Source organism: Hypanus sabinus, chromosome 1 (genome assembly GCF_030144855.1).
Source record: "Hypanus sabinus isolate sHypSab1 chromosome 1, sHypSab1.hap1, whole genome shotgun sequence".
Taxonomy (NCBI): Eukaryota; Metazoa; Chordata; class Chondrichthyes; order Myliobatiformes; family Dasyatidae; genus Hypanus; species Hypanus sabinus.
In genome coordinates, this window is record NC_082706.1 from 100,367,404 (window position 1) to 100,394,909 (window position 27,506).

The 27,506-nt window shown below is 41.4% G+C and overlaps 1 protein-coding gene across 2 annotated transcripts in view; it reads right to left on the reverse strand.

Annotated features, from left to right (window-relative positions):
• Nucleotides 1-550: 550 nt before the first annotated feature.
• LOC132395800 (zinc finger protein 407-like) overlaps nt 551-27,506 on the reverse strand; it is a 469,731-nt gene continuing 442,775 nt past the window's right edge. For both annotated transcript variants that reach the window (XM_059972857.1, XM_059972868.1), the window contains exon 9: nt 551-5,262. In XM_059972857.1, the coding sequence (XP_059828840.1) occupies nt 3,884-5,262 (1,379 nt within the window). In that variant the 3' untranslated portion in view covers nt 551-3,883. The remainder of the gene's footprint in view (nt 5,263-27,506) is intronic.

Below are 27,506 nucleotides of genomic sequence, written 5' to 3' on the forward strand. Positions count from 1 at the left end.
GCCATTTAGAACAGAGATGCGGAAAAACTTTTTCACCCAGAGAGTGGTGGATATGTAGAATGTTCTGCCCAGAAGGCAGTGGAGGCCAAGTCTCTGGATGCATTCAAGAGAGAGTTAGATAGAACTCTTATACATAGTGGGGTCAAGGGATATGGGGAGAGGGCAGGAACGGGGTACTGATTGTGTATGATCAGCCATGATCACAGTGAATGGCGGTGCTGGCTAGAAGGGCTGAATGGCCTACTCCTACAGCAACTGTCTATTGTGATCTTATAGATGCGTGTAAAATCAGAAGCGGCACAGACATGGCCAATTTACGCAAATCTTTTTCTCAGGATTTGATATTGATTTCCTCTAGGTGCAGGAAGACGTTAAATGTTTCATTTATATCAGTAGTTTGTTGCTTCTGCAAGGCATTGTGTGTTCTGAAAGTAACATTGCTATAACACCTTTTGTTTTACATAGACTACACATATGATGTTCCTATTAACCTTTTATTAAACAAACTTAAATATTCAAACACAACAACAGAATGAAGCAGAAAATCATAAAAAGTGAACTTGGAAATGGAAGCATGTGACCAAGGAGGCAAAACCAAGAAGGGAATCTGAAGGGAGGAGAAGGTGAAAAGGAAAGAGAAGGGAAGAACTCCTGTATTGTGATTTGCTGCTGGCAAGCCTGGAGATGTGTCAAACTTAGTTGCTTGCATAGGAGCAAGAGACGGCTAATGCTGGAATCTGGAGCAAGAAACAAGCTTCTGGAAGAACTCAGCAGGTTGAGCAGCATCCACGGGAGAAAAGGAACTTTCAATGTTTCACACTGAAGTACTGACAAATTCTGTTTCTCCCACAGATGCTGATCAACCCGCTGAGTTCAATCAGTAGATTGCTCTTGCTTCAGTTGCTTTTATATTTTTTTATTGGGATGATTTGTGGTGGAAATAAGCCAGAAGACAATTTAGTCACCAATGTTGATCATTTTGGCTTTCAGTGTAATTCCAACAAGCAGTATTTTTAGTTTGTATCTGGATCAGGATGGAAGCAAGTATTAGCAGCCAAAGAAAATCAAGAAAAAGATTTTACAGTTCTGGATGTCACGAAGACAGTTTACAACCAGTGTTTACTCTGATCTTTCATGTTTATTGTCTTTCTGTTCCTTCTTTCAAAGTATGCTCACTGTTGTAGAGCAGGTTAACACAAAATTTAATTTGCAGGTAAGCAAGCTCCTAAAAACAGCTCTGTCACAATGATCAGGCCACCTATTTTGAGTAAAAATGCAAAGGACAGGGCATTAGCTTCTTTGTTCTTTTTTTGCTTGGGATCTTTTATATTTATCTAAGTGGACAAATGGGGCCTCACTTCAATGTCCCACCTGAAAAGTAGTCAGACTGGTCCTCCATGAGTAACGTCATTGCAAGAATCCATCTGTAGTTCTGTGCGTAAGGATCTTGTGTACAGCCCAGGCACATAAAAACTGTGCGATTTTCATAAAGCAGCTGCTTGGAATGAGCTCAATGTTAACTCCTTGAACGTCATCTTGAAGTGCAGCAGCAACCCGGGTAGTCAAAGACCTGACAATATCTCCAAGATCAGCTGACCTAGAGATTCAGCTTTGCATGTCAGTTATAAATAATCCGCTGGTCTGATTCAGAAGTTTGCAGCTCTTCTTGTTCTAGCCATTTATCTTCTTGCTCTTTGGCCTCTGAAATGATATTTATATTTCCTCTACATGACTGTTTATAATTGCATCCAAACCTCTCATGTGCAAACTCCTGAGATCTCGTACATCTTGCCGATAAATGTGAGTATGGGATACAAGTGTTCAGACTCGGTATTACAGCCAGAAGTGAACCTGCACAGTTTCAGTATATTTTGATTAAAAATAGGCAATACATGTGCAGTCACCATCTTCAATGAATAAAGGCTCCAGCAAAATATATTCAGACAATCACTGCTTGCATTAGAGCCCCGGGATAATGAATGATCGGAATGGCATTACATGACTTGACAGCCATGAGGTGAATAGTTACGAGTGAAGCAGCAATATTCCAGCAGCAGCATATACCCTGTGTTGTTGCTTGGAAGAAAACTCTCTCGATTAAATCAGTGCCCATGTATCCAGGTTTAAGCTGGCATGTTTTCCTCCACTAAACACTCAGTAACTGGATTCCCAGTTAACATTTGTGCTCCCGTGCGTCATTCTCAGAACAAAAAGTGTCGTGATATTCAGTGAACGGGACCAGTACAGCAGCTGCAAGGCAAAGTGGACAATACAGCTGGTGGTCACTTCATTTCCTTCACTGCCTCACACACTTCTGAATGTTCTTCTTTGCAAAGGATGCAATTAATATTTTTGCCACAGAATGAAACACAAGGACTTTGCAGATGCACAAAATCAAGTAGATCTGAACCTATTAAGTTGTTAAGAATGTATAAAATAATATTTATATGCATTTGACAGATTTAGGAGTGTATTGGTTGCTGCACTGTGTGTAAAACACATCATATAATTATATTGTTATTCACTAATTGTACATTAAAACAGGGCTTATTTTCATAATTGGTAAACATATGAATCACTTAAAATACTGGGTTCCAGCCAAGCACCTAATTCTCTTTCTTTAAAAAAGTTTAGTCAATTTTGTTTAATTGCTTGTAGTCTTGAAAATGCAAGTGGGATCTATGAATTATAGAAATTTCTTTCTTTCTCTCTTTAAACAGAACTGTTTATTGGTACAAGCGCTTAACAAAAAGAAAAACACAAACTTTTCCTTTTTTCCAGAGCCATATTAACGATTGTCAAATATAAAAAGCACATATTATCGTATCATCTTCCACCTATTGTACAGATAAACAGGCCACCTGAGCAGTTAAGCTGCCCCTCTCCCCACCTTCTCAAAAATAAGTACAACAAAAGAAAACAAGCGCCGAAATAGATGCATTCTTCAGAATTTATAAGTTTGGGGAAAAATCAGTGTTGGAATAATCAAAATAAATAGCTAACTGCATATAGCATTTCACTGTGACTGGGTATGCAGTACTTGGTTGAACCTATTTTTCTCCTAGCATCTTTGACAAAAGCCAAATGCAAAGTTAGGAAAATGCAGGGAATCTCTCCTTAGTTCCTCCACCCATGTCGTTGTGTTTTCTGACTAGATTTTAGCTCAGTTTCTGCTTTTGCCTTGTAGAAGGAAGGTAATTAAAGAAATACGTGGCTATCAGAGCTTTTGTACTGGAGTCCAGAGGCAACTCACACCCAGGATCTTTAGGGCTCAAGTCAGAACTAAACACAGATCGACTGAGTCACCCAATTAAATGATTCATCTCTTGAACCTTTCTAAACCGTGTTTCTTTCTCATCACTTTTGGTCCCCCTATGTCCACATCACTCCCTGAGATTGAGATGATCTCTCACCTTCCCCACCTCCCTCAAGACTAAGACTGTTGCTGAGCATTTGCCAAAGTTCCTCTCTTTTCCTCACCCACATGCCTTCAGCTCCTCTCTCTGTGTTACCGCTTTCGATCTTCTCCACTTTAAATGCCAGCTGGAATAAGCAAGCCTGCATAATAGAAATCATGGAGGTACAGTATCTGGCAAAATGCAGGCCAAATCACGCACGCTCTCCTGTGCTCCTCTTAGAGGCATCTTGTACCCATAACTTGTGGAGCTGTATTATCACAGACAATGAATTTTAAAAATTCCTTTGCTCCAGTGAAGTCATTATTATAAGCTAATCCTTGCTGAATCTGAATCTAATGAGATAGTGGGTGCTGCATCCCAATCATTTTTCCACAGCCAGGTTCTGAATCACTGACATATGCCATACTAGCCACGTTTTGCAATTCTGTCTTTCTAATGAACCTTCCTCCCGTACTGACGGCTGGTCATGCCTCCTGGCTCTCACCTACTTCCATTTCCTGCTCCTCCCCCGCTGGCAATTCTGTCATGACTACTTCTGACCTGCCCTCAGTGTAGCACTCCGTCAATGCGATGGTCGTCACTGGGTGACTGAGGGCAGAAACACCCTCTGCCATCAGCTCCATCACACCATGAGGGTAAAGCTCTGTCACTGTCCTGGAGCCCATGCTGTTCACCATGCCGTGGGGCAGCTCGGTAACAATAACGTGAGTCGTTTCCTCAGACATATGAGTGGTGGCCTCCTGAACCATGGCTTGGGCGATTTCCTCCGAGACGATTAACTGCGATATACTGCCATCAGAGTCTATCAGCTGCACGGGGTGCCCACTGGTGGTTATAGTTTGCTCCTCGCCTTCCTGCATTATGATCTGGGAGGCCCCCTCCATCATGTGAGCAGCTCCTTCTTTGGTCACTATCACCTGTGTGATGCCATCTTTCACAATGTGGCTGGCTGTCCTTATGTCACACATGGTAAACTGTAGGACCTCTTGCACCATGTCACTGAGGGAAGCCTGAGGCAACGTCTCTGCTGTGGTATCGTTGATGGATACAGGCTGTTCGACCTCTGATGTCACCTCCACAGTCCTTGTGGCTTCATTTGCTACTTGCTCCTCATGGGAGGCCTGGGCTTCTGTCCCTAGTGGCTCACTTGCAACTGGGGTGACCTCCTCAACGGCAGGTCTGGCAGTGCCAGCTTCCCTCTGGGTGAGTTCGCTGCCTCCCTGCTCGGTCGACCTCACCTCCACCGCACCCAGCTCTGTGATGGCGCACAGGAGTGCGTCCAGGGCTGTGGGCACATCTGCAGACTGCCCTGCCGACTCTTCCTGAGTCACCACATGCTCGATTACGTGACTGGGATCACCAAGGGTCTCCATGGTCATGGCAGCTTCCCCAGCCTCCCCTCCTCTAACGGGACTCTCCACCACCACAACCTGGGTGGTGCCCGACGCCAGGTGTTGTGACAGAATCTGCCCAGGCATCATACCATCGAGCTGGCTGGCACCTTGCGCAGTGGCTATAAGCTGGCCATCCTCTGTGATGTGGACCACCTCTGCCACCTGGGCCATCTGGCCAGCCATGGCCAATGTCTGGAGAGTTGCTGCTGCTGTGGCTTCCACCGAGGCATCAATGGGGATAGTTTCCCCATAGTTATCTTGATAGCCTTGGATTATGATGACTTGCCCGAGTGGCTCAGCTGTTTCCTGCTGTTGAATGCAGCCACTGACCGAATCGCCTGTGACCTCAGTAGAATTCGTGCTTGGAGGTGTGTTGAATGGAACAGCCGTCTCCACAAACTGTGCCCCTTGTCCTTTCAAACGACACTCATACGCCTTGGAAACTATGCCTGGAATTTCAGAAATAAAGAAATATCAGTTATGCTCAAAGGATCTGAAAAGCTAATGTACTTTATACAATACTGGTATCTCATTGCAATTAGTATAGACTTTTTTATTACTGACTTAATTAAAATCTCTCCATCCACCACCAGTGGACAAGAGCGGCGAATGGCTTTCAGCTCAGATAGGTGTTGCACTTTGGGAAGTTCAGCTAGTGTAGGACTTCCACAGTGAATGGTAGCCCTGAGGTACTGTACATAGTCCACTGGAAATACTGTCACAGATTGAGTGAAGATGATATTTGCACTTTGGCCTTCATCAGTCAGAGCAACAAATATAGAAATTGGTACGTCATGTTGCGGTTGTATATTTGGATAAGTACATGAAAAGGAATGATTTAGAGCAGGGGTTCTCAACCTGGGTCCACAGACCCCTCGGATAATGATAAGGCTCCATGGCATAAGGTTGGGAACCTCAAGTTTAAAGGGATTATGGGTCAAACATGGGCAAACAGAACCAGCTGAGGTGGGCATCTTGGTCAGCATGGATGAGTTGGGTTGAAGAGTCTTTCTCTCTGCTGTATTATTCAATGGCTCTGTAACTCATGAGAATATTAATTTATTTAAATTATAGTAACACCTGTGGCCAAAAGATAGTGGTTTGCAGAGATTTAAGAAATTACTTCCATTTTTGGGGTACGCAAAACTAAAGGCCATCAATAAGAGAGTTTCTAATAAATCCAGCAAAGAAAAATCCCTTATCTAGAGGAATGATCAAAATTGGAATTCACTACCACCACTCATACCAGCACTTTTTATCCCCAAAAAGGACATAGGTGCAGGGGATCACTGCCATCTGCAGGACCCCTTCCCAATCACTGATTTGGTAATATATCCCTGTCCTTTATATCTGCAAGTTGTAAATCCTGGATCTACCTACTCAAGGTGGCTGCTCATTGTCAACTGCTTAAGAGCATGAGAGATGGTTATTAGATGCTAGCTATGCTCGTACCACGACATCTTGTAAACAATTAAAAAGAAACTATGAGACAATTAGCACTGAAGCATGCTAAGACGAAGTAGATAAACCCATGAGGAAGAAAGGAAGGATTAGATGTACTACTATGATTAGTTCAGAATGAGCTCTTATGGGACATAAAACCTGTATTGACTAGATGGGTTGAAAGGCCTGTTTCCCTGTGGTAGATTCTCTAAATTACCAATGCAATGGCTAAAATAAAATAACTTTAGGGTCAAGGTTATTTAGAACTTTGAGAAGTGCTGGGAAAGTCATTGGTGTGTGTGTTTGAATTCTTTTCTCTATTAAGTGGCCTACATTGCATCATTACTTCCATACAGTCTGTGTAATGCGGTTCACTGCCCATGGTGTTGTCATCGTGCCAGGACTCAGCTCCAAATCCATGCAGAGCCACAGCTGATCTGCAAATGTACACCTTGCACTTCCAACGCAAGTAAAGTTTCCCAACTCAGACAGGATGACAAAAAGCAACATAAACATCTAACACTTTCAACTGGGGGAAGGACTGAAACCATTGCATTGTCTCCTCAAATAGCTTTAATTGTAACAGTGCTCTTTCTTACTGACTAAGGAGCAGAAAAGCTAACAGATTTAAGAGGTGGCATTCTGAAGTCTCCAAGAATTTTCCTTCTTCTGCACTCCCCACTTCATTTTCTCCCTCCTCCCCAGTCAGGTTAATGATGGCTGGGTTACCAAGTCCACACGGATTCAGCAGTTTCTATATACAGGAGGGAAACAGGAACCTTCCACAGGAATGGCTGTGGTAATGCACAAATTAAAACAATTTAAGATGGTGCTGGTAAAGCACAGTGACTTCTTATCAGAAGCAAACAAAACTATTAACTACTTTATTAATTACCCTTTTATTTCTGGACAATTCAAGTCAAGTCAACTTTTATTGTCATTTCGACCATAACTACTAGTACAGAACATAGTAAAAATGAGACAACGTTTTTCAGGACCATGGTGTTACATGACACAGTACAAAAACTAGACTGAACTACGCAATAAAAAAAAGCAACACAGAGAAAGCTACACTAGACTACAGACCTTACACTGGACTGCATAAAGTGCACAAAAACAGAGCAGGCATTATAATAAATAATAAACAGGACAGTAGGGCAAGGTGTCAGTCCAGGCTTCGGGTATTGAGGAGTCTGATAGTTTGGGGGAAGAAACTGTTACATAGTCTGGTCATGAGAGCCCGAATGCTTTGGAGCCTTTTCCCAGACGGCAGGAGGGAGAAGAAGTTGTATGAGGGGTGCATGGAGTCCTTCATAATGCTGTTTCCTTTATCACAGTAACCAATTGCCTGTAACTTCCCTTTTGGAGTTGAGCTTTTGAACCGCCTACATGACCTGCCACTTTTGCGGTGTGTGAACGCAAGTCTTTTAAGTTGCACAACAGTTGTGGCATGGGGTGTATGGGCTGAATTGAGGTGGTAGGGCCTGGACTCAAGGGCAGGGAATGGCCATTGCTGGAGTACACAGAAGCAATTTGATAGTGCTGCACTGAGGGAAGCCCATGCGTTAAGAAAGACCTAAGGTTTGATCAATTTAAAGCACTGGGCTGAATTGAAAAGGTCAGGTATGAGCCTAATAGAGGAAGTGGGGCCCAGACCCAAGAGTGAGGAATAACCTGAAGTTTGGATGATTTAAGCACCAGGCCAGATTGAGAAGGTCAGGGTGTCAGGGCCAGAAGTGAGGGATGGGTCTGTTTAACTCAACACTCTGCGAAGTTCACTCATCTCTGCATTGAACTGAGGCTGTGGCCTGTAACTAGCAAGCTACTAGACTAGCTGCAGTGATAACAGGCTTTGCGGCTGTGAACTCACTTTAGTGAGCTTCAGCTGTATGTTTGCTTTTGTTGTTTGCATGATTTGTCTTTTTTCCATGTTGAGTGTTTGACTGCCTTCTTTTTTAAAATAGGTTCTATTGTTACTTTTCTGTTGGATTTTGTGGCTGCCTGTAAGACAAATCTCAGGGTTGTAAACAGCATACCCACTTCAATAATAAATAAACTTTGAACTTTTGAAATTATCATTGCAAGGGGACAGCATTTTAACACAATCTTAACAAGTAACAATGTGCTTCAATATAATGAGCCAGATCATGCAAGTTTGGGCAAACTCCCTGCCTTTACCTGGACCAGTCAACCACACTCTCAAGTTGGTTAGTGAGGTCCCAACAGTGACAGGGCCTTGGCCTGGTGTGGACGTAGCTTTGCCTTCTACCAAAGCTGCTGAGGGTTTTTAATTAATAACCTGCTTATAGGTCGGCTAGTGGCGCAGTAAGATCAGTGCCTGGCTCAAGAACGGAGGTTCCCGAGTTCGATCCAGTGACAGACTGCCCCTGAGCACGCTCTCCATCCATATTGGGTTGATGTCAAGCTCACAACTCAACCTCACAAAAAAAAACACTGCCATCTCCAGTTTAAATTCCCACATGGAATATTGTGGAGGATCAAATACCCAAACCCCAAACCCAAACCTGATGCTAGAATATTTCAAAACTATTACAATTCAAATAATGAATGTTTAAAAAAATCTAAACCACTTGTAATAATTAAAAACTCTAAATTAAATAAAAATAACAACAGATTAGGAATATACCTTTCACCCCTCCTTCCTCAATGTCGACAAGACAAAGGAGATGGTTATCAGCTTCAGGAGAACTCAGAACCACTCGTGACCCCCTTTACATCAGTAGCACAGCAGTGGAAACTGAGCAGTTTCAAACATCTCACACAACCTCTTGTGGTCCCAGACTCATCCTGCACAATCAAGAAAGCTCATCAATGCCCCTACTTTCTGAGGAGGCTGAGGAGAGCTGGAATATGCATATCAATACTTATGACCTTCTACAGAAGCACAGTAGAGAGCATCCTAATACAGGCCCACAATCCCTTATCCGAAATCCTTGGGGCTTAGGTCCCTTTTTTAACCTGTCTCAGTGCGGCTGGACTTCAGGACCTGGCGGAGCTCCAGACCTATGCACATCCTCACGTATACTTTAAATCATCTCTAGATTACGTATAATACCTAATACAATGTAAATGCTATGTAAGTAGTTGTTATACTGTATTGTTTAGGGAATAATGACAAGAAAAATATTGTATTTCCAACAAAAACATTTAATAAAACGTAAAAATATATAGCTTCAAACGAACTGAATCAAACACATGGTAAATGACTTATTGAAAGAAATGTAGAACGTCACTGTCACTATAAAACTTCAGTAACTTGTCTTTCTGTTTCTTTAAATCATATACAGTAGTAGTTCCGACAACATATTCTTCAGTAAGACGCCGCACAGACACACCATGATCAAGCTTCTGTAGTGACTCCACTTCCTGCGTTATTGATAATGATAGATGCTTCCTTCTCTTTTTCTCATTGCTACCCGTAGGGGTATCTGCAGCTCTTTTTGACATTTTCACAGCGAAATTAAACACAAAGTCAACAGTGAACACAAAATATCAGCGAACCGCAAACGCACATTTAAACAGTACAAGCACTGAGCAACAACTGACTTCTGGCAGCCTCTGCCAGCACATCACACCTGAGTGATGTCAGCTGTTGGCAAGAAAAACTTCGATTTTCGGAGCTGTTTGGATTTCAGAATTTCGGATATGGACCTGTATACTTCTTCGATGTTTGATATGGAAATTGCAATGCAACAGACAGAAGGCTCTACAATGGATAGTCAAAACTGCCCAATCATCACTGGCACCAGACTACCCACCGCCAAGGACATACATACAGAAAAGTGCCAGAAAAAGGCCAGCTATATCAAAGAATCCCACCCACCCTGCTCATGAACAGTTTGTCCCACTCCCATCAGGGAGGACGCTACTTAGCATCCACACCAGGGCAACCAGACTCAAAAACAGTTCCACCCACTAACCCACCCCACCACACCTCCCACATCAACTCCTGCCTGAGGAATGACTTGGTTCCGCTCCAATTTACCTACCATCATAAAAGATTGGCTCTTCACTGGAAAATCTGGACAGTGAAAACGGATACGCCCAGATGCTCTTCATTGACTACAGATCAGCATTCAACACCATCATCCCCTCCACACTAACGAGTAAGCTCTAACACCTCGGTCTCAATACGTCTCTGTGCAACTGAATCCTTGATTTCCTCACTTGCAAACCCCAGTAAGTTCAGATTGGCAGTATCATCTCCTCCACGATCACCATCAGCACAGGTGCAGCACAAGACCACGTGCTCGGCTCCCTGCTCTACTCACTTTATACCGATGATGGTGCAGCTTTATACAGCTTCAATGCCATACAAGTTTGCTGATGACATCACTGTTGTGGGCCAAACCAAAGGTGGTCATGAACATAGAACATAGAAATGTACAGCACATTACAGGTCCTTCGGACCACAATGTTGTGCTGACCAAGTAACCTACTCTAGAACCTGCCTAGAATTTCCCCACTGCATAGCCCTCTATTTCTCTAAGCTCATTGTACCTATTGAAGAGTCTCTTAAAAGACCCTATTGTATCCCTCTACCACCGTCACTGGCAGAGTATCCCATGCACTTATCACTCTCTGTGTGGAAAACTTACCTCTGACATCCCCCTTGTACCTAGTTCCAAGCACCTTAAAGCTATGCCCCCTGGTGTTATCCATTTCAGCTCTGGGAAAAGGCCTCTGGCTATCCACACAATCAATGCCTCTTATCATCTTATACACCTCTGTCAAGTCCCCTCTCATCCGTCACTCCAAGGAGAAAAGGTCAAGTTCACTCAATCTATTTTCATAAGGCACACTCTCCAATCCAGGCAACAGCCTTGTAAATATCCTCTGCACTCTCACTATAGCACCGACATCCTTCCTGTACTGAGGTGACCAGAACTGAACACAGTACTCCAGGTGGGGTCTGACTAAGGTCTTATATAGCTGTAACATTACCTCACGACTCTTGAATTCAATCCCATGGTTGACGAAGGCCAACAAACTATACACATTCTTAACACACTGCCAACCTGTGTAGCAGCTTTGAGCATCCTAAGAATATGGACCTCAAGATTTTACTGATCCTCCACACTGCCAAGACTCTTACTATTAATATCATATTCTGTCTTCAAATTTGACCTACCGAAATGAACCACTTCACATTTATCTGAGTTGAACTCCATCTGCCACTTCTCAGCCCAGTTCTTCATCCTCTGACAACCTTCCAGACTATCCACAACATCCCTCAACTTTTGTATCATCTGCAAACACCCACCCTTCTACTTCTTCATCTGGGTCATTTATAAAAATCACAAAGAGGAGGGGTCCCAGAACAGATCCCTGCGGAACACCACTGATCACCATTCTTAATGCAGAATACGAACCATCCACAACCACCCTTTGCCTTCTGTGGATCAGCATAAAGGAGGGAGATTGAAAATCTGGCTGAATGGTGGCACAACAACAAACACCTCTCACTCACACAAAACCAAAGAGCTGATTATTGACCAGTCCTCATCAGGGGATCAGAGATGGACAGGGTCAGCAACTCCCCGTGTTATCATTTCAAAAGATCTGTCCTAGCTCCAGCACATAACTGTTATTACAAAGAAGACAGCAGTGCCTCTACTTTCTTAGACGTTTGCACAATTTTGGCAAGTCATCTAAAATTGTGACAAACTTTGACAGATACGTGGTGGAGAGTATACTGACTGGTTGCATCACAGCTTGGTATGGAAACACCAATGCCCTTGAACAGAATAACCTACAAAAAGTAGGGGATACAACCCGGTCCATCACAGGTAAAACCCTCCCCACCACTGAGCACATTTACAAGGAGCACTATTGCAGGAAAGCAGCGCCCATCATCAAGGACTCCCACCATCCAGGCCATGCTCTCTTCTCACTGTTGCCATCAGCAAGGAGGTACAAAAGCCTCAAGTCTCACATCAGTTTCAGGAACAGTTAATACTCCCCAGCCTTCAGGCTCTTGAACCAGGGTGGATAACTTCACTTATGCCAACACTTAACTCATTTCACAATCTATGGATTTGCTCTTAAAGACACTACAACTTGTGTTCTTGATTTATTGCTTATGATTTTTTGTATTTGCTCAGTTTGTTGTCTTTTGTACTTTGGTTGTCTGTCTTGAGCACAGATTTTCATTGATTCTATTGTGTTTTTTTGTGTTTACTATGAATGCCCACAAGAAAATGAATCTCAGGGTACCATTGGTGACATATATGTACTTTGATAATAAATTTACTTTGAACAGGTGTATTGTAAATGACATTAAATAATCTTAAATATTTTGCTTCTTAATCCTATAAATCAATTGTATCTGGAATCTTGTGCCAGATATAACCTGGTATAAAATAGAGAGAAAAACCATTCAAGTCTGTCAATGAGTCTCAAACTCCTGGCATTTGTGCGCAAGTAAATTAATAAATTGGTTTATTTTGTCACATGTACCAAAATACAGTAAAAAACTTTGTTTTTCAAGCCATTAATACAGATTACTTTATCACATCAGTGCAATGAGGTAGTACAAGGAAAAATAACAACAGAATGTCACAGTTACAGAGTAAGTGCATTGCAGACAGAGAATTTCAATGTAGAATTTGAGGTCAGAAGTCCATCTTATTGCATAAGAGATGTTCAAGAGTTTTACATCGGTGAGATAGAAGCTGTCCTTGAGCTTGTGGATGCACTGTTTAACAGGTGATTCTGCTGCTGAATATCAAGTCAGCATTCACACACAAGCAAAAAGGAGTGGAGAAAACCCTCTTCTCCTGGCACTAAATTTCAACAAAGAGAGGAGGGGAAAGAATAAAAAGAATGTACTCAAGTTAACTTGCAATTGTGTCTGGGATACTCTTAAGGCATGGTGGAGAGTTGGCTTTGAAAATTTCACTGAGATCACTTGACAGTAGAAAGGTGGGAATAAAGCATCTTATTGAGGTTATTCTTGGTACAGTAATTGGTAAAATCATTGGAAATATCTCTGTACCCTCTCCTAACCAGAAAAATCTCTGGAGATTGAAAATGATAAAACACAATTCTTTGTTCTTGATCTGCACTCTAAAAATTAATCTTTCACAACGTAAGATGTGACCTTAAATCTTGTCATTCAAACACTGTGAATAACCATTGAAATAACTTACAGTTAAAAATCTCATAGCCTATGATCACATGTTCACTGTGGATCTTTTAAGAATCTGCACATCTCCATTCAGCACACAATGATTTAATGTAAAGTCCCCAGGGTTTGGAAATATCTGGTGAATCCTTTTCAAAGCGTATAATTGCGGGATGCAATCTGCTGACTTAATCTATTCCGAAACCAGAGGTGGGCTAAGTCACTTCCCTGACCATTAAACCAAGATGCTCGTGTAAATACTGTCATCACTAAGGGGGCGATGAAGCTTAACTGCATCAGGATCTTAACCTTTGCACTGCACATGACTCAAGCTTTTCTATCCCAGTTCATAAATGTGATTGCGGGTCCATCTTTTGATGCTGCAATTTAATAACTTGGAGTGCTGTCAGTACTCCTTTGAAAAATGGCTCCTATAAAATGTAATGACCTCAATCAGATTGCAAAGATTCACCCACTGAAGATTCTTTCATTTCAACCTAGATGAATTAATGTGAAGCTATGCAAAAGTTCAAGTGGTATTACAACTAATATAACACGATGGTGTAACTGCAATTCAGAACAGTTTTTGCCCTGCAATAAATTGGAATTAAATACAATACGATCAAGATTTATTCTTTAAGAAGGGTTGCTCCACTGAGCTAGAGTATGATAAAAACTACTCTTAGAGGGAAGGGAGGAGTCATTCCACAATGGGGTGTTAAAGAAACAGGACAAGTGTTCATCACCTTTCATAAATGTGGTTTTATTTTAGTATGAGTCAGCCTGTTAATCCTTCTCAGTGATTGAACTGGGTGTGTGGAGAGCCCAGCCAAAAGGTTGCTTGGATAGTATTAACAATGATCAGTACACTGCACTTAGAGTAAATATGGCCAAGCATGAATTAATAGGAGGTGAAGGCTGATATTAGACCTTCTGAAAATATGTCACTGTCAATAGATATAAACTTGAAAGAGGAAACATTTACAAAGCTATAGCAAAAGAGCAAGAGACTGGGTCTAATGGGAGAACTCTTTCAAAGACATAGGCATATCAGAAACAGAAGTGGAAGGCTGCCATTCAGCCCCTCCAGCTCTACCTTTCAATAAGAAAATAACTGATTCTTTACATCAGTCCCACTTTAATGCACTAACCCAAAGGTCCTTGAATCTACTGCTCTCTCTCCTGAATGCACCCGCTGACTGAGCCTTCATACAACAGTACAACACAGGAACAGGCCCTTCAGCTCACAATGTCTGTACTGATGAAACCACTTTTCTTCTGCCTGCACATGATCCAGATCCTTCATTCCATGTTTATTTATCTAACAGCCTTTTGCATCGTATGACTCTCCCGGAAACCTGCTCCAGGCACCTACCAACTTCCACACAAAGAAACTTGCCCACATTTCCATTAAACCTTTCCCCTTTCAACTTTAACCACAAGTGCCCTAGTACCGGACATTCCTACCTTAGGAAAATGATTTGACTGTCTACCCTATCTATACCTCTCACAATCTTATAAATTTCTGTTACATCTCTCCTCAGTCTCTGTTGCTCCAGAGAGAGCCTAACCCAGGCAGCATCCTGGTAAATTCCTTCAAGACCATTTATAAAGCCTCCATAATCTTCCTGTAATGGGGTGACCAGAATTCCACACAATATTCTAAGGCTGGCCTAACCAACATTTTATATACTGTAGCTGCAACATGGCTTCCTGTCTCTTATCCTCATTGTTCCACCCAATAAAGGCAAGTGTACCATATGCATCCTTCATTAGCCTATCTACTTGCCTGGCCACTGTCAGCGAACTGATGGACTTGAACCTCAAGATTCCTTGGCGATGGTATCATAGTTGATTTTTTTATTTACCTCTCCCCGACTTTCCTGCATCAACCCCATGTCCTTTCAATATTCTCAGTGCCTAAGCCTGTGTCATTCCCTTTGATTGAGGATAACATAGCTACACTGTCCTCAGGCCAAGCATAGGTTAAATGACTATTTCCTGTGCTGTAAGAGAGTATGGCATATTGCTAAGCTTGTTTGCATACTGATTCAGGGGAAAATATTCTATTTTCCAAAATTACTTTTGAAACCCTGCATCAGTTGTGCATGGAAGTGAGAGGCACATCATAGTGAATTCTCAACAAGGATCAATGTAAAAACATAGCAAATTAAACTGCCACAAGGAAAGCACCATTACACACAGCTGACAAATGTCCTGTTCATCCTTAAATAGGCCATCATTCTCATTCACGGCACCCACAGCAGCATTAGATTAATACTCAGCAAGCACAGAGAACAAAACTCCTTAATGCATTTAATGTGAGAAAGCATGAGAATTAACTTCACAAGGCAGTGTCGTCACCAATTTCTCATTTGAGTAGCAGGAAGCATGGTTTGTTTCTGCAGTAAGTTAGTTGCAACTTTTAGTGGGGCACAGTGCACAGCGAGGAAAACAGCGCATGATTCTTCCCTGCCTCCCTTTCCACCGAAGCACCAAAAGAGCTATACAAATCAGCAACGTTTACAAATGTCAAGCAAATTTGATGTTTAAAACAAAAATATCACCTATTTTAACACACCCCGTTCAATCATTGAGCATGAACAGAACAGTCCCTTTAAGCCCATGATGTCCGTACCAATCATGATGCCAAATGAAACTAATCCCATCTGCCTGTATATGATCTAAATCCTTCCATGTTTATATGTCTGTCTAAATGCTGCTCAAACACCACTGTCATATCTGCTTTCTCCAGAACTTCAGGCATTCACTACTCTCTGTGTAAAAAAATACTTGCCCCACACATTCCCCTTAAACTTTCTTGCTCTCACCTTAAAGCTGTGCTCTCTAGTATTTGACACCTTTATCCTGGGAAAGAAGCTCCAACTATAAGGCCTCTCATTATCTGATACACTTCTATCAGGAAATCATACAGCAATACCATTGGGCCCACCATGCCTCTTCCAGTTCTCTGTAACTACTATCAAATTTATTTCACCACCCCAGAGTCCTGCTAATTTTTTTTTCGAGTGTATCTGCAATTCCCTTCTGAAAATCTCAAAGCTTGTTCCTTCGAGGTGGTGGAGTCAGGATCGCAACAACTCACTGGGTTAAAATGAAATCTCATCTCCTGCCCTTCCTCTCACACTCTGTTTTAAGAAATTAAATCTGATCTATGTAGTCTGCTTACCAATACTCCTTCTGGTGAAACTGTTTCTTTTATTTACAATTTAAAACTCCTCATGATTCTGAGGCATAGAATCCAAGTGGTTTGATCACAGAGCTTAATAGTCAACTGGGCTTGTAAAACAATCAATGTTCCAGAAAATGATGCATTTATCAACTGCGAGGCTCCAGTGATCACTGGCGTATGACATTGTAGGACTGTGTGTTTGTGTCATTCACCAGAAGACCAGCGTAACACACGCAGAGGCTACCGAACGACTTCATCTCATCTATGTCAGGCAATTTGTTGTGAGCTTAGCCTAGGTGTAAGAAACTTCTAATAAAAATTCATGGAGTTGCTGAAGAAACGAGATGGATGGCAGATGAGAGGTCACCCTGCCTCTGTGCTAGAAGTCAAGGGGCCGAATCTTACTCTACATCAGGCTCTATATTTCAGGTTTCACCTAAGCAGATAAAATTTGTGCTGATGCAACCTGTCTTTGTCCAGTAACCTTTCTCCCCAACCCCCTCAGTATGTTAGGAACATCTCAAGTGATAAAACTAGTGGTCTGGTTCTTTTAACCAGTTACCACATTTCCTAGAGTACTGAGCTTGCGTGTGACATTAACCCATATATGGAAAGCCCTCCTCAGCTGCTTGTACTGAATGTGCATTATAGTGGTGTCTGTGGGCTTTATTCTGCTTCCCTTGTTGAAATCATAGAGGCCAAATTTTAGAAATGAACTTCATCAGGCAACCATTAATTTAATGGACAATTAAACAAAGAAGCTGAAACATAGGAGTTTGAGGAATTATTTAACAGAGGGGAACAGACAAGATGAGTCACAGTCTTTTGCCTAGGGAGAGGGTGTTCAAAACAAGAGGCCACAGGTTTAAGATCAGGGGCAAAAGATTTTAAAGGGACATCAGAGGCAGCATCTTGAACCAAATGCAGGCGTGCATTTGGAATGAGCTGCCAGAAATAATGGTTGAGGTGGGCATATTAGTAACATTTAAACGCTACTTAATTAAGTACATAGATAAGAGATGTTTAGCAGGCTTTGGGCCAAATGCTGGTAGATGGGACTAGTTTGCATGACAAGTTGGGCTGAAGGGCCTGGTTCCATACTGTATGAGTCTATAAGAATTTATTCCTACCTCTGCTTCTTTTACAACTAAAAACTGAACTGTTACAAACATAAAACAGATCTGGGTTGTTTTCTCTGGAGCAGCAGAGCCTGAGCTGAGACCTGAGAGAATTTATAAGATTATGAGAGGTGTAGGCAGACAGCATCTTTTTTCCGGGGTCAAAATGTCTAACACTAGAGGGCATGCATTTAAGGTGAGAGCAGGTAAGTTCAAAGCAGATGGACAGAGTAAGGTTTTTTCTCCCCAGACAGGAAATGATGGGTGCCTGGAATGCACTGTCAGGGAAGTTAGTGGAGGAGAAGATGACAGAGGCATTAAGAGATTCCTAGATAAGCAGAGCCATGTGCCGAAAATGTGCCGGGATATTGACATTGTGTAAGCAAACAGGATTACTTTAGTTAAGCATTTAATTACCAGTTTAATTAGTTTAGCCCAACATTGTGTGCTGAAGATCCTGTTCCCATCCTTCACTCTCCTAAGTTCTGTACAACAAAGCAACTAAATGAAAAAATAAAGACAAGCATGAAAGCAAATGCAAAATCAGCGGGGATGGTGTGAAATAGGCCTTCCTTAAATTTGTACTCATAAATCGCAGCTTTGCGACTGAAAGTTATGCATATTATATGTTTTGAGAGAGAATAAACTAATGGCACCGTCTAGGTTCTGGATATTCAAAGTAGCAAAGCAACAGAGAACAAAATACTAAGCTTTGCACTGTAGTAGAAATGTAAACATTTAGCAAAGTAGCACTTTCATACTCTACAGCCACGGTAACTTGTCAGAGCGGAGTTCTGATGTAAAAGGACACTTAGCTGGACTCACTTATGGAATGGTGGAATTAAAATTGCATTTAACAGTAGACCACTGTAATTCCAAAACTATGAATACTAGGTAAGTTATAAGGTCTAGCTAGATAAAACTGTAAAATACACTAGAATGCCTAAAATAGAAAATGTCTAGTTGTGTATCCACAATCAGAATACATATATCAGAACACTTGCACCTTCATTATTTCTGAAAGGGACTGTGAGTTTCCAGAAGCTGTTACTATGTGCAGCTAATGTACAAGTTACAAAACAACACTGCTTTTAGATGTACAGTGAAATGCTACCAAAAAAACACTTAAATATGACATTGAAAACCATCAAGAATTAATACTCTAATATTCCACCTGGTATGGAAACACCCATGGCCTTTGAATTCAAAATTCTACAAAAAGTAGTTGGATACAGCCCAGTCCATTACTGGTAAAGCCCTCCCCACCACTGAACACATATACTTGAAACACTGTCACAGAAAAGCAGCATCCATCATCAGGGAACCCCCCCCCATCACCCAGGCCAAGCTCTCTTCTTGCTACTGCCATCAAGAGGAAGGTACAGGAGCCTCAGGACACACACCATCAGGTTCAGGAACAGTTATTACCCCTCAAACACCAGGCTCTTGAACCAAAAAGGGTAACTTCACTTGCCCCATCATTGAAATGTCTCCACAACCAATGGTCTCACTTTCAAGGTCTCTTCATATCAGGTTCTCAATATTTATTGCATATTTATTTATTTATTATTATTATTTCTTTCTTTTTCTATTTGCACCATTTGTTGTCTTTTGCACACTGGTTGAACATGGTGTGGTCTTTCATTGATTCTGTTATGGCTACTATTCTATAAATTTATTGAGTATGCCCACAAGAAAATGAACCACAGGGAAGTATATGATGCTAAATGTCAGAGTGATTTTTGACTTTAGGACATATACATTAAACAACTGACTTTGGCTACCAGTCTTCACATCTGAAAATGTATTGCAGATTTAGTTTGGAGTGCAGCTCTAAACAATGGGTTCCTAAAAGCTGTGAATCCCAGTCTAGACAATGCTGATTAAAATTCATTTGGATGTCTGTGGCGTGGATGTGAATCAGGAGGTGTGAAGGTTGTCTGTAGTTTCAAAGAAAGCATTGTCCATACATTGTTAATATGGAGTTGCCCTTTGATATTTGACATATAAAATATCGAGCTCCATGCTGGGTCAACAGACCTTTCCACCGAAAGTGCCTCCATATAATGTCTGGTGTACCTTGTTTTGTCGAATAAAGAAGCTGCTTTGTATCTACCAGTAATTTTCTCCGATGACTTCATTCTCGCAACACTGAATCACAGGGATGTGTATGATTAAATATATATACCTCAATAAAAATTTACTTTAAGCTTTAAATTTTATAATCTGAATACATCTGTTATTGAAATACTGCTTGATCCTTAGGAATTTGGACTGGATATCTGTAGTTGGGATACGTCTTTAAAATAGGATACTAAAGAGAATTAACAGTAAAATAAACTTCTGATGACACCAGCAATGATGAGTGAAAATACATTATTATTGCAAAACAAAGATGAATATTGCTCACAGCATGGACAGATGTTATCAAGTTTGACCATAAGCATCACCTGCCTTTTCTCTGCCACCTCTAACCACTGAGGCAAGCATCATTAAATGGGAACACAATCATAGCCTGAGAATATTTATAGAAGTATAGATTGAGGCATAGTGCTTTAAAGTCAATATTGGTAAGCCAGTCTCTCCTGTAGCTTAACCTATACCTGTAAGGTAGACATGAGTAAGTAATCTCCCTAACCTTAAGCAGTATATAATGCATCAGATTTTGACAGTCCTATACAGTCTTGGTTGAGAAAGAACAAAACTCTATACACATCTGGCAGGCAAACTGATGAGCTTGTCTCTGCAGAACTTGAGCAAATAATAAGCATCTTTCAGAGGACTGCACTGTTACCAGTCGACTGTTATCTTGCCAGCAATGCTTAAGAAGTAAAGAAAGGGTACTTTGAACACTTAAAGCACAACTAAATCCATCCTACATAAGGTGCCAGTCACAGCCAGTTACTTCTCATATTGATCAGCATGACGAGGCGTAGGCTTGCATGACCGTCAATCAGCGACTCAGTGGGATATCCATCTCAGGTTTTCCACTGTATTTTTTATAATTACTCAGACTTAATCCATTTTCTTTGTCCACTTACATCTGGCATTTCGCCACTATAGCAGATTACAATGTGAATAACTATTTCTTGGGCTCATATTCAATGATTTCCTAAACATGGAGAAACAGTTCCAGAACTTTCTGAACTTTGCTCCATATTCCAGTGTGGAAGATCATTAATGTGATGAAAGACAATATAATTCTGTCATTATGTTTGAGAACAATTTAACTGGCCTTTTAAAGGTTGTACCATTCTAATTCAGCATATATACCTGACTCATAAAACCAAGTTGCACTTACTGTATATGGTCCCTCCAAACTCCACCGAACTGTTTGATAGCCATTGAAATAACGTCTGTCCTTTAGAAATGCAGCAACCAATCTGCATATAGCAAGAATCCCTCCACCCCCAAACTAGGTCATAAATGTGACAATGAACTAGGGGGAAGTCTTTTCACTATCCAGAAGACAGAAGTGTGCTGGTACTCTATGCACTTGCCTGAGGTAGTGTAATTTCAATAGCAGTCAAGAAGCTCAAAACCATCCAGAAGAAGGCAATCCATTTGATTGATACTGCTATCAGAAATCTTAGTTTCCTCTACTAGATACACTGTGGCTGCAATCACCCACAAAAATCCACAGCAGTTCCTCGCCCAAGTTGATTCAACAGCACCTTCCAAGCCCATGACCAACTAGAACAAAGGCATCTGGTGTAAGGAGACATTACCTGTGGTTTTTCTTCATGTTCCACACCGTCCTGACTTAGAAATAGCTCGCTCCTTCACCACAGCTGGACCTAAATTCTGAAACAACAGCAGTGTGTGGTATCTGCACAAGAAGAACTGCAGTGCTTCAGGAAGGCATCTCACCAGCACCTTATCAAGAGCAATCAGGGGCGAATAATAAATGCTGGCCTAACTCCATTCAGAAAAAATTGAATAGATAAAAACATCCATTTTGGTGGCCCTGGTTGAGGGATGAATATCAGGATCAGGACAAAGGAGAACTCCCAAGGAAACGTATCCACCAAGAGGGAATCTCATCTTAACACCTCCTCCGGAAGATGGCACTTTTGACAGTGTGGTACTCCCCTAGAATAACAACAGATTGCAGCAAAGCACTTACTTGTGTTTTGAGATTTCAAGTGCCTCACTTGAGTTTCCTCTTGTAATCTGACTGCAGTATTAAACTATGCAATTTAATTGGCTCTTTTTATAAGTTAGTAGGTTAGTAGAACACGCTAACATGGATTAAAGTTGGATGCTGAAAAAAGTATATCAATGGAAAAGTACAATTATGATCAGATCATTTTCTTCAATCAAATGTTTCAGATGGCATGAAACCATAGCAAAGAAATAAGTGTTCAATTCCAATTAACACCGTTAATTAACCAATAGAGCGCATCATAAATATTAACTTTATTTTAATAGTTTGTGTACACAAAGAAAATAAGCTTTTTCCTCTGGCAGAAGAGATTCTGCCCAAAGAAAAGGGGTTTCTTTTCCTTAAAGTGGGGTTTGGCACAATACCACAGAGCACTTCTTCATACAAAGAGGATTGGAATTCGGAATTCTTTGTCCATTAAATTCTTCAGGGGAAGGAGGGGTTACCATTGAATTTTTGTTACTGAAAGATGAATGAAGCCACAAGACACAGACGTTATTTCATTGTTTTTGTTATAATTCTGGAGGGGTGCTGCAAGGGTGGAGGTGGTATCTTTCAGATAGTTGCCAAGCTGGATTGTAGTTGGGTCGACCCGTGCTTTGGGTTAGACTCCTGTAGTCAACGTCATCCAGCATAGAAGCAAGCCCTTCAACTACAGCTGACTAACAGCCAACTATCAACACTAATCCTACTTTTCTTCTTGTTTTGCCGTGAACTTTCTCCTCCACCTGCCTATTCTCTTGTCACTCATAGCAGCTGATTAACCTACCTGTAGGCAGGTTAAAGCACATGGCAGTCAATTAAGTGGCTTTGAAGAGTTGCATTTTGGGAGATTCAGGCTTCTGTACAAATACAAGGTCTTTTTAACATACCATTTTTGTTTCACAAAGGTGCTAAGGGTGACACAACTAAAGAACTGGAGCAAACAAACAGACTGATGACAATCTAATAAAATGCTGGCAGTGGCTTGAGGGAGTGAATCCCCTTTCTGGATAAAAGGGCATACCTAAACCTGTGGAGCTATTGATAAGAGATTTATTCCATGGCTTAATTCAGATTTTCTTTAACATTGAGATATCAAAATGTATGATAGCAAGATCAAAATATTGTAATTTACAATGCTGTACAGCGCGATATGCCATCAGATTAGTCTACGCAAGTGATTTATGGGCCACCCCAGCAATAGTCGCTCACTTTAGGTTGCATCTGGAATTTCCAGTTGGCGGACAGTTTCCCTCCACGCCGCTCTGACATATTGGGAAATCATGTATGTGACAGGTTACAGCAGTGATCTGCCTTTGCCTACTGCTGGGTGAGTTTAAAGAGATCACCATCTCTTGCAGTGGATGACCAAGATGTCTAAGGGGCTTGTCGTACTCTTAGCGCTCCACAACGCCTGCTGGCCTGCCTTCTTGACAGTTGGACCATTAATTGGTCTCCTCCACTCAATCTGCCAGGGCCAGACTTCACACGCTGGGATAAGCAAATCCCCTACCTCACCAAGGGTCGAATACCCATCGGCTACCCTCACCTGGCTTGGCCTGTCTGCCGAGACGGTTTACCAGCAATAGTAGGCACACAAAAAATAATGGCAGTACATCTATCCTTGCTCTTCTGCCACGGTCCTGTAGAGGGCACGGATTTAACTTGCTGATGTGAAAGTTCAAAGGAGATGCACAAGGTAAGTTTTCTTACTTTGCACATCTTCAGGTGGGTGCCTGGATTGGTGGTGGAGACTGATACAAGAGAGAGATTTAACAGGCTCTTTCAAAGCACATGAATTTGCAGAGTATGTTAGGATTTGGATCACATGCCAGCAGAAGGCATTAGGTCCCATTAACTTAATTAGTTTACCGCAACATTGTTGTCTGAGGGGCTGGTTCCTTTGCTGTACAGTTTTATTCTATGTTAAGACATTGCATTGTGCTTTATTGACCATCGTATCATAACACAAAGTCTGTCCATGTAAAATGGCAGCTTTCCTGGTTGAGATCCATCCCGTTTGCCAGTGAGGTGTCATGATCCAATGTTACATGGGTGATGTTGAAACTATGTTGCACTGTGTCTTCCACCTGCAGGTGAGTCACAGATCAGGCCCTATGGCCCAATGAGTTCATGCTGACTGAATTGTCCACCATGTTCACCCCAATTTCCTTCATGGACCTATCCAAGTACTTCTTAAATTATACTATTGCATCTGGCTCAACCACTTCCGCTGGCAACTCATTTCATTATTCATTGCCCTCTGTGTGAACAAGTTGCTCTTCAGGTCCTTTTTAAATCTTTCCCTTTTCATCCTAAATCTATGCTCCCCCAGTTTTTCGACACCATTACACTGGGGGGGAAAAACCTGTTATCATCTATATCTCTCATAATTTTAAACTCTTCTGTAATGTCACCCAAAACTCTTCCTAAAACTCAAGCCCCCTTATTCTTACAACATCTTTGTAATCTTTTTCTTCACTCTGTCTAGTTTAACCACATCATAGGGCACCCAAAACTGTACACAGTACTTCAAGTGCAGCCTCACTAACAACTTATGTAACTACAACATAATGTTGCAGCTCCTATACTGAGTGCTCTGATTAACGAAGGCCAGCACCATCCTCTCTACCTGTGATGCTGCTTTCGATGAACTATGCACTTGTGATATGAAGTGCACAATACAAAATTCCATTACACTATCCTCACCAAGTGTTGATCATACTTTGCAATCAATTTTACACTTCATTTGAACTCCCCAGGCCAATCAAAAACTCAAATCATCAATATGCTTGAATCATTTCTTGGTAAACAATCATTTGGGGGAAATTAACTACAACAGTAATCAATACTCCAATGTTTAACATAGCAAAAGTAAATGTCAGGAATATCAATAGACTAAGAGAATTTCTTTATGAAGGACTGGTTAATAATATAAAACTTTAATTTGTTATCTTCCATCTTGCAGCTTACAGGTGACAGGCGGTCTAATACAGAGGTCTATCACAGTGAGGGCTGGTAGAGGCTTTGGGGCCAGTGATTATGAAGTCAGTGCTTGCCTAGCCCGATGGAATAAGGTGCTGGTTAGTTAAAGTCTGAATTAGTTTCAGCAAACCTACAGGACTCTGGTAGATGAACTAGCCAGTGTGGAGAAGGGTTGGGACAGGAGTGGTTTAGTGTTAATTGTGCACATTATTGCTTTGGGGTGTTGTATGGCATCCTTAAATTTTAAACTAACTGCCTACTGTTTGGCTGGAGTTAATAATCAATCAGTCATTTCTGATGTCACTCCTATTCAATTTGAAATACCAATCACTGGTTTTAATTCCAGGTTACTTCTACTGCTGTTTCCTATGGAATTACTACACTGAGGTTTTCACTGGCAGAAAGGTATGGGGAGTGCTTGCATTTTTCTCTCTGTGTTTCCTTAACTACTGAAGAGGGAGACAGCAACCTCGCTGTGCATAAGTAAACAGAGAGCAGGGCAAGATTCAGGTCTGTGCTGGCGCTCTAAGCTACTGTGACTCGTACTGTACTGTCAAACATGAGAGCATTCTGTATAATAGCAAACCTGAAACACAAAGCAGGCATGACGCTTTCTGCCCCAATGTTAAATTTTGTGACTGCCTATTGTAGAATCCATCTACAGTTCAACCTATTGATGAAAGTTGGGTGGGTTCCATATGTGGCATCAGACACCAGCAAACTGCCAGCTGGTAAAGGTGAAAGGCGCCCCCATTCCCTTCAGTTACAGAATAAAATATATGCATATTTTTTGGCACCTTGTTAAAACAGGTGGTACATTGAATATGACAGAGGTTGTGGGGTGTGGGCACAATGATAGTAGAGGTGATAATGAAACAGGAGTTGCTGATGTAGCATCAGAAAAATCTACGATGGTGATTGTAAATACACACCACCCTGCTCCATAAGCCAATTACAATGAAATACAGTGTATAGCAATGGCCACTGCTGGCAGTGAAGAGCAAGATAACTCATCTTTTTGACTGAATTAACATACTTATATATTTATAATTGGTGCCCTTCAACTTGTACTCAGTTAGAATAAAGTCTTTTAGATTCTGGCACAGTTTAGAAGTTGTACAGTAAATGAGCAGCACACAAACACGGGGTAAACATTAACTGTAAGGTTTTAATTATCAGCTACACAGCTCGAATACTGTACGAACAGCTGTTGTTAGCCAAATAATGGCAGATGCTCATATATATTTAAAGGGGAGTCTGTAGACTGTGTCGGCAATTTTGCTCCCCCTCAGAAAAATGTCTTTGCTACTTAACAAACTGTCTGCCCATTTTGCATTATTTAAATTTTGCAAGATTCCTGAGCGCTTTGTGTCACGCCCTGTTCCTTCCAAAGCAGAAGCACCAAGGCAGCAGTGTTGTGATTGCGGAATGGTAATACATGACACATGGTGTTAAGAATGGGATTGGCGTGTGCACAATATTTATTCATGTTTGCGTGTGTGCCTATGCAAGCTTGGGAGAAGGGAGACGAGGGAAGGAAGGATACGGGTGGGGGGGGGGGGGTGTTGGGAGAGAATGGAAGAGAGAGGAAGAAAGAATACTGTAGTAGATATCCCTGCCCCACAAAGTGAAGAATGCCCTGAATCACACCCTGTATTTTGAAATTAAGTAACAGAAGAAATAATTAATTTCAGAAAGAAAACATACTACCAAAATTACAGAGCATAATTAATGCTCAAAGTGATGCTAAAATCTAGGCTATGTTCTTTTAAAGCTTAGAGAGGAAAGTGAAGAGGAGGAGGAAGAAACAGAGAGAACGAAAGTGGAAAAAGATTAAATGTAGGAAAAAGGAAGGGAAGGGGATAATAAAGTGAATAAGAGGAAGAGGTGAAGCAAATGAACTGGGGAAAAAGAGAAAGATAAAGAAAAGGTAAAAGAGAAGTTGAATAAGCAAAAGAGGAGGAGAAAGAAGATGAGGAAAAAGTGTGTGTGGGGTAAAAGAAATGGCTTGGCTACATGTTAAATCAGCAAGCCAAAAATGAAGTGACTGTAAAATGGTTGTTCTTAAGGTGTTCCCAGTTAATGTTCAAGATCAGAAAGGAATGGGCTTTCTGTCTGAGAATAGGAAGATTTATTCACTCATCTATTTCCTTTAGTTTGGACATTTTTCCTCATCATGAGATTAAATCTGTGCTAATAAGCCTTTCCTACACAGTGTTATAATTCCTTCCACCATTATCGTTCAGAATCAACTTCATCAAAAACATCGATGTCAGGCAATTTATATTTTTGCCAAGGTATCAAATCCTTCTATTTTCTCTACAGCATCACTCGGTCATATATCACTCTGCCAGTAAAGGGCCAGTGATGTACTAGTGGGTGTCCCATGTTGCGATTCTGAGCAGCCTGCTGATTTGTCTTGTCGACTCTCCCTTGGGATAACACATGGTCCACTTACACTGCAACAGCACAGCTGAGATCACTAACTCACTATATGGGGCGGCTAAACTCTGGGTTCCGCTGATGGAAGCCAGTTATTCTACGAATGCAGAACATCCCCATCAAATCCAATCATTGGGGCACAACATTTTCTAAATGGTAAATGTATTACAACTTTTCAAAAAAAAGGGCATATAGCAGATGATCCAATTGGAAGAAAG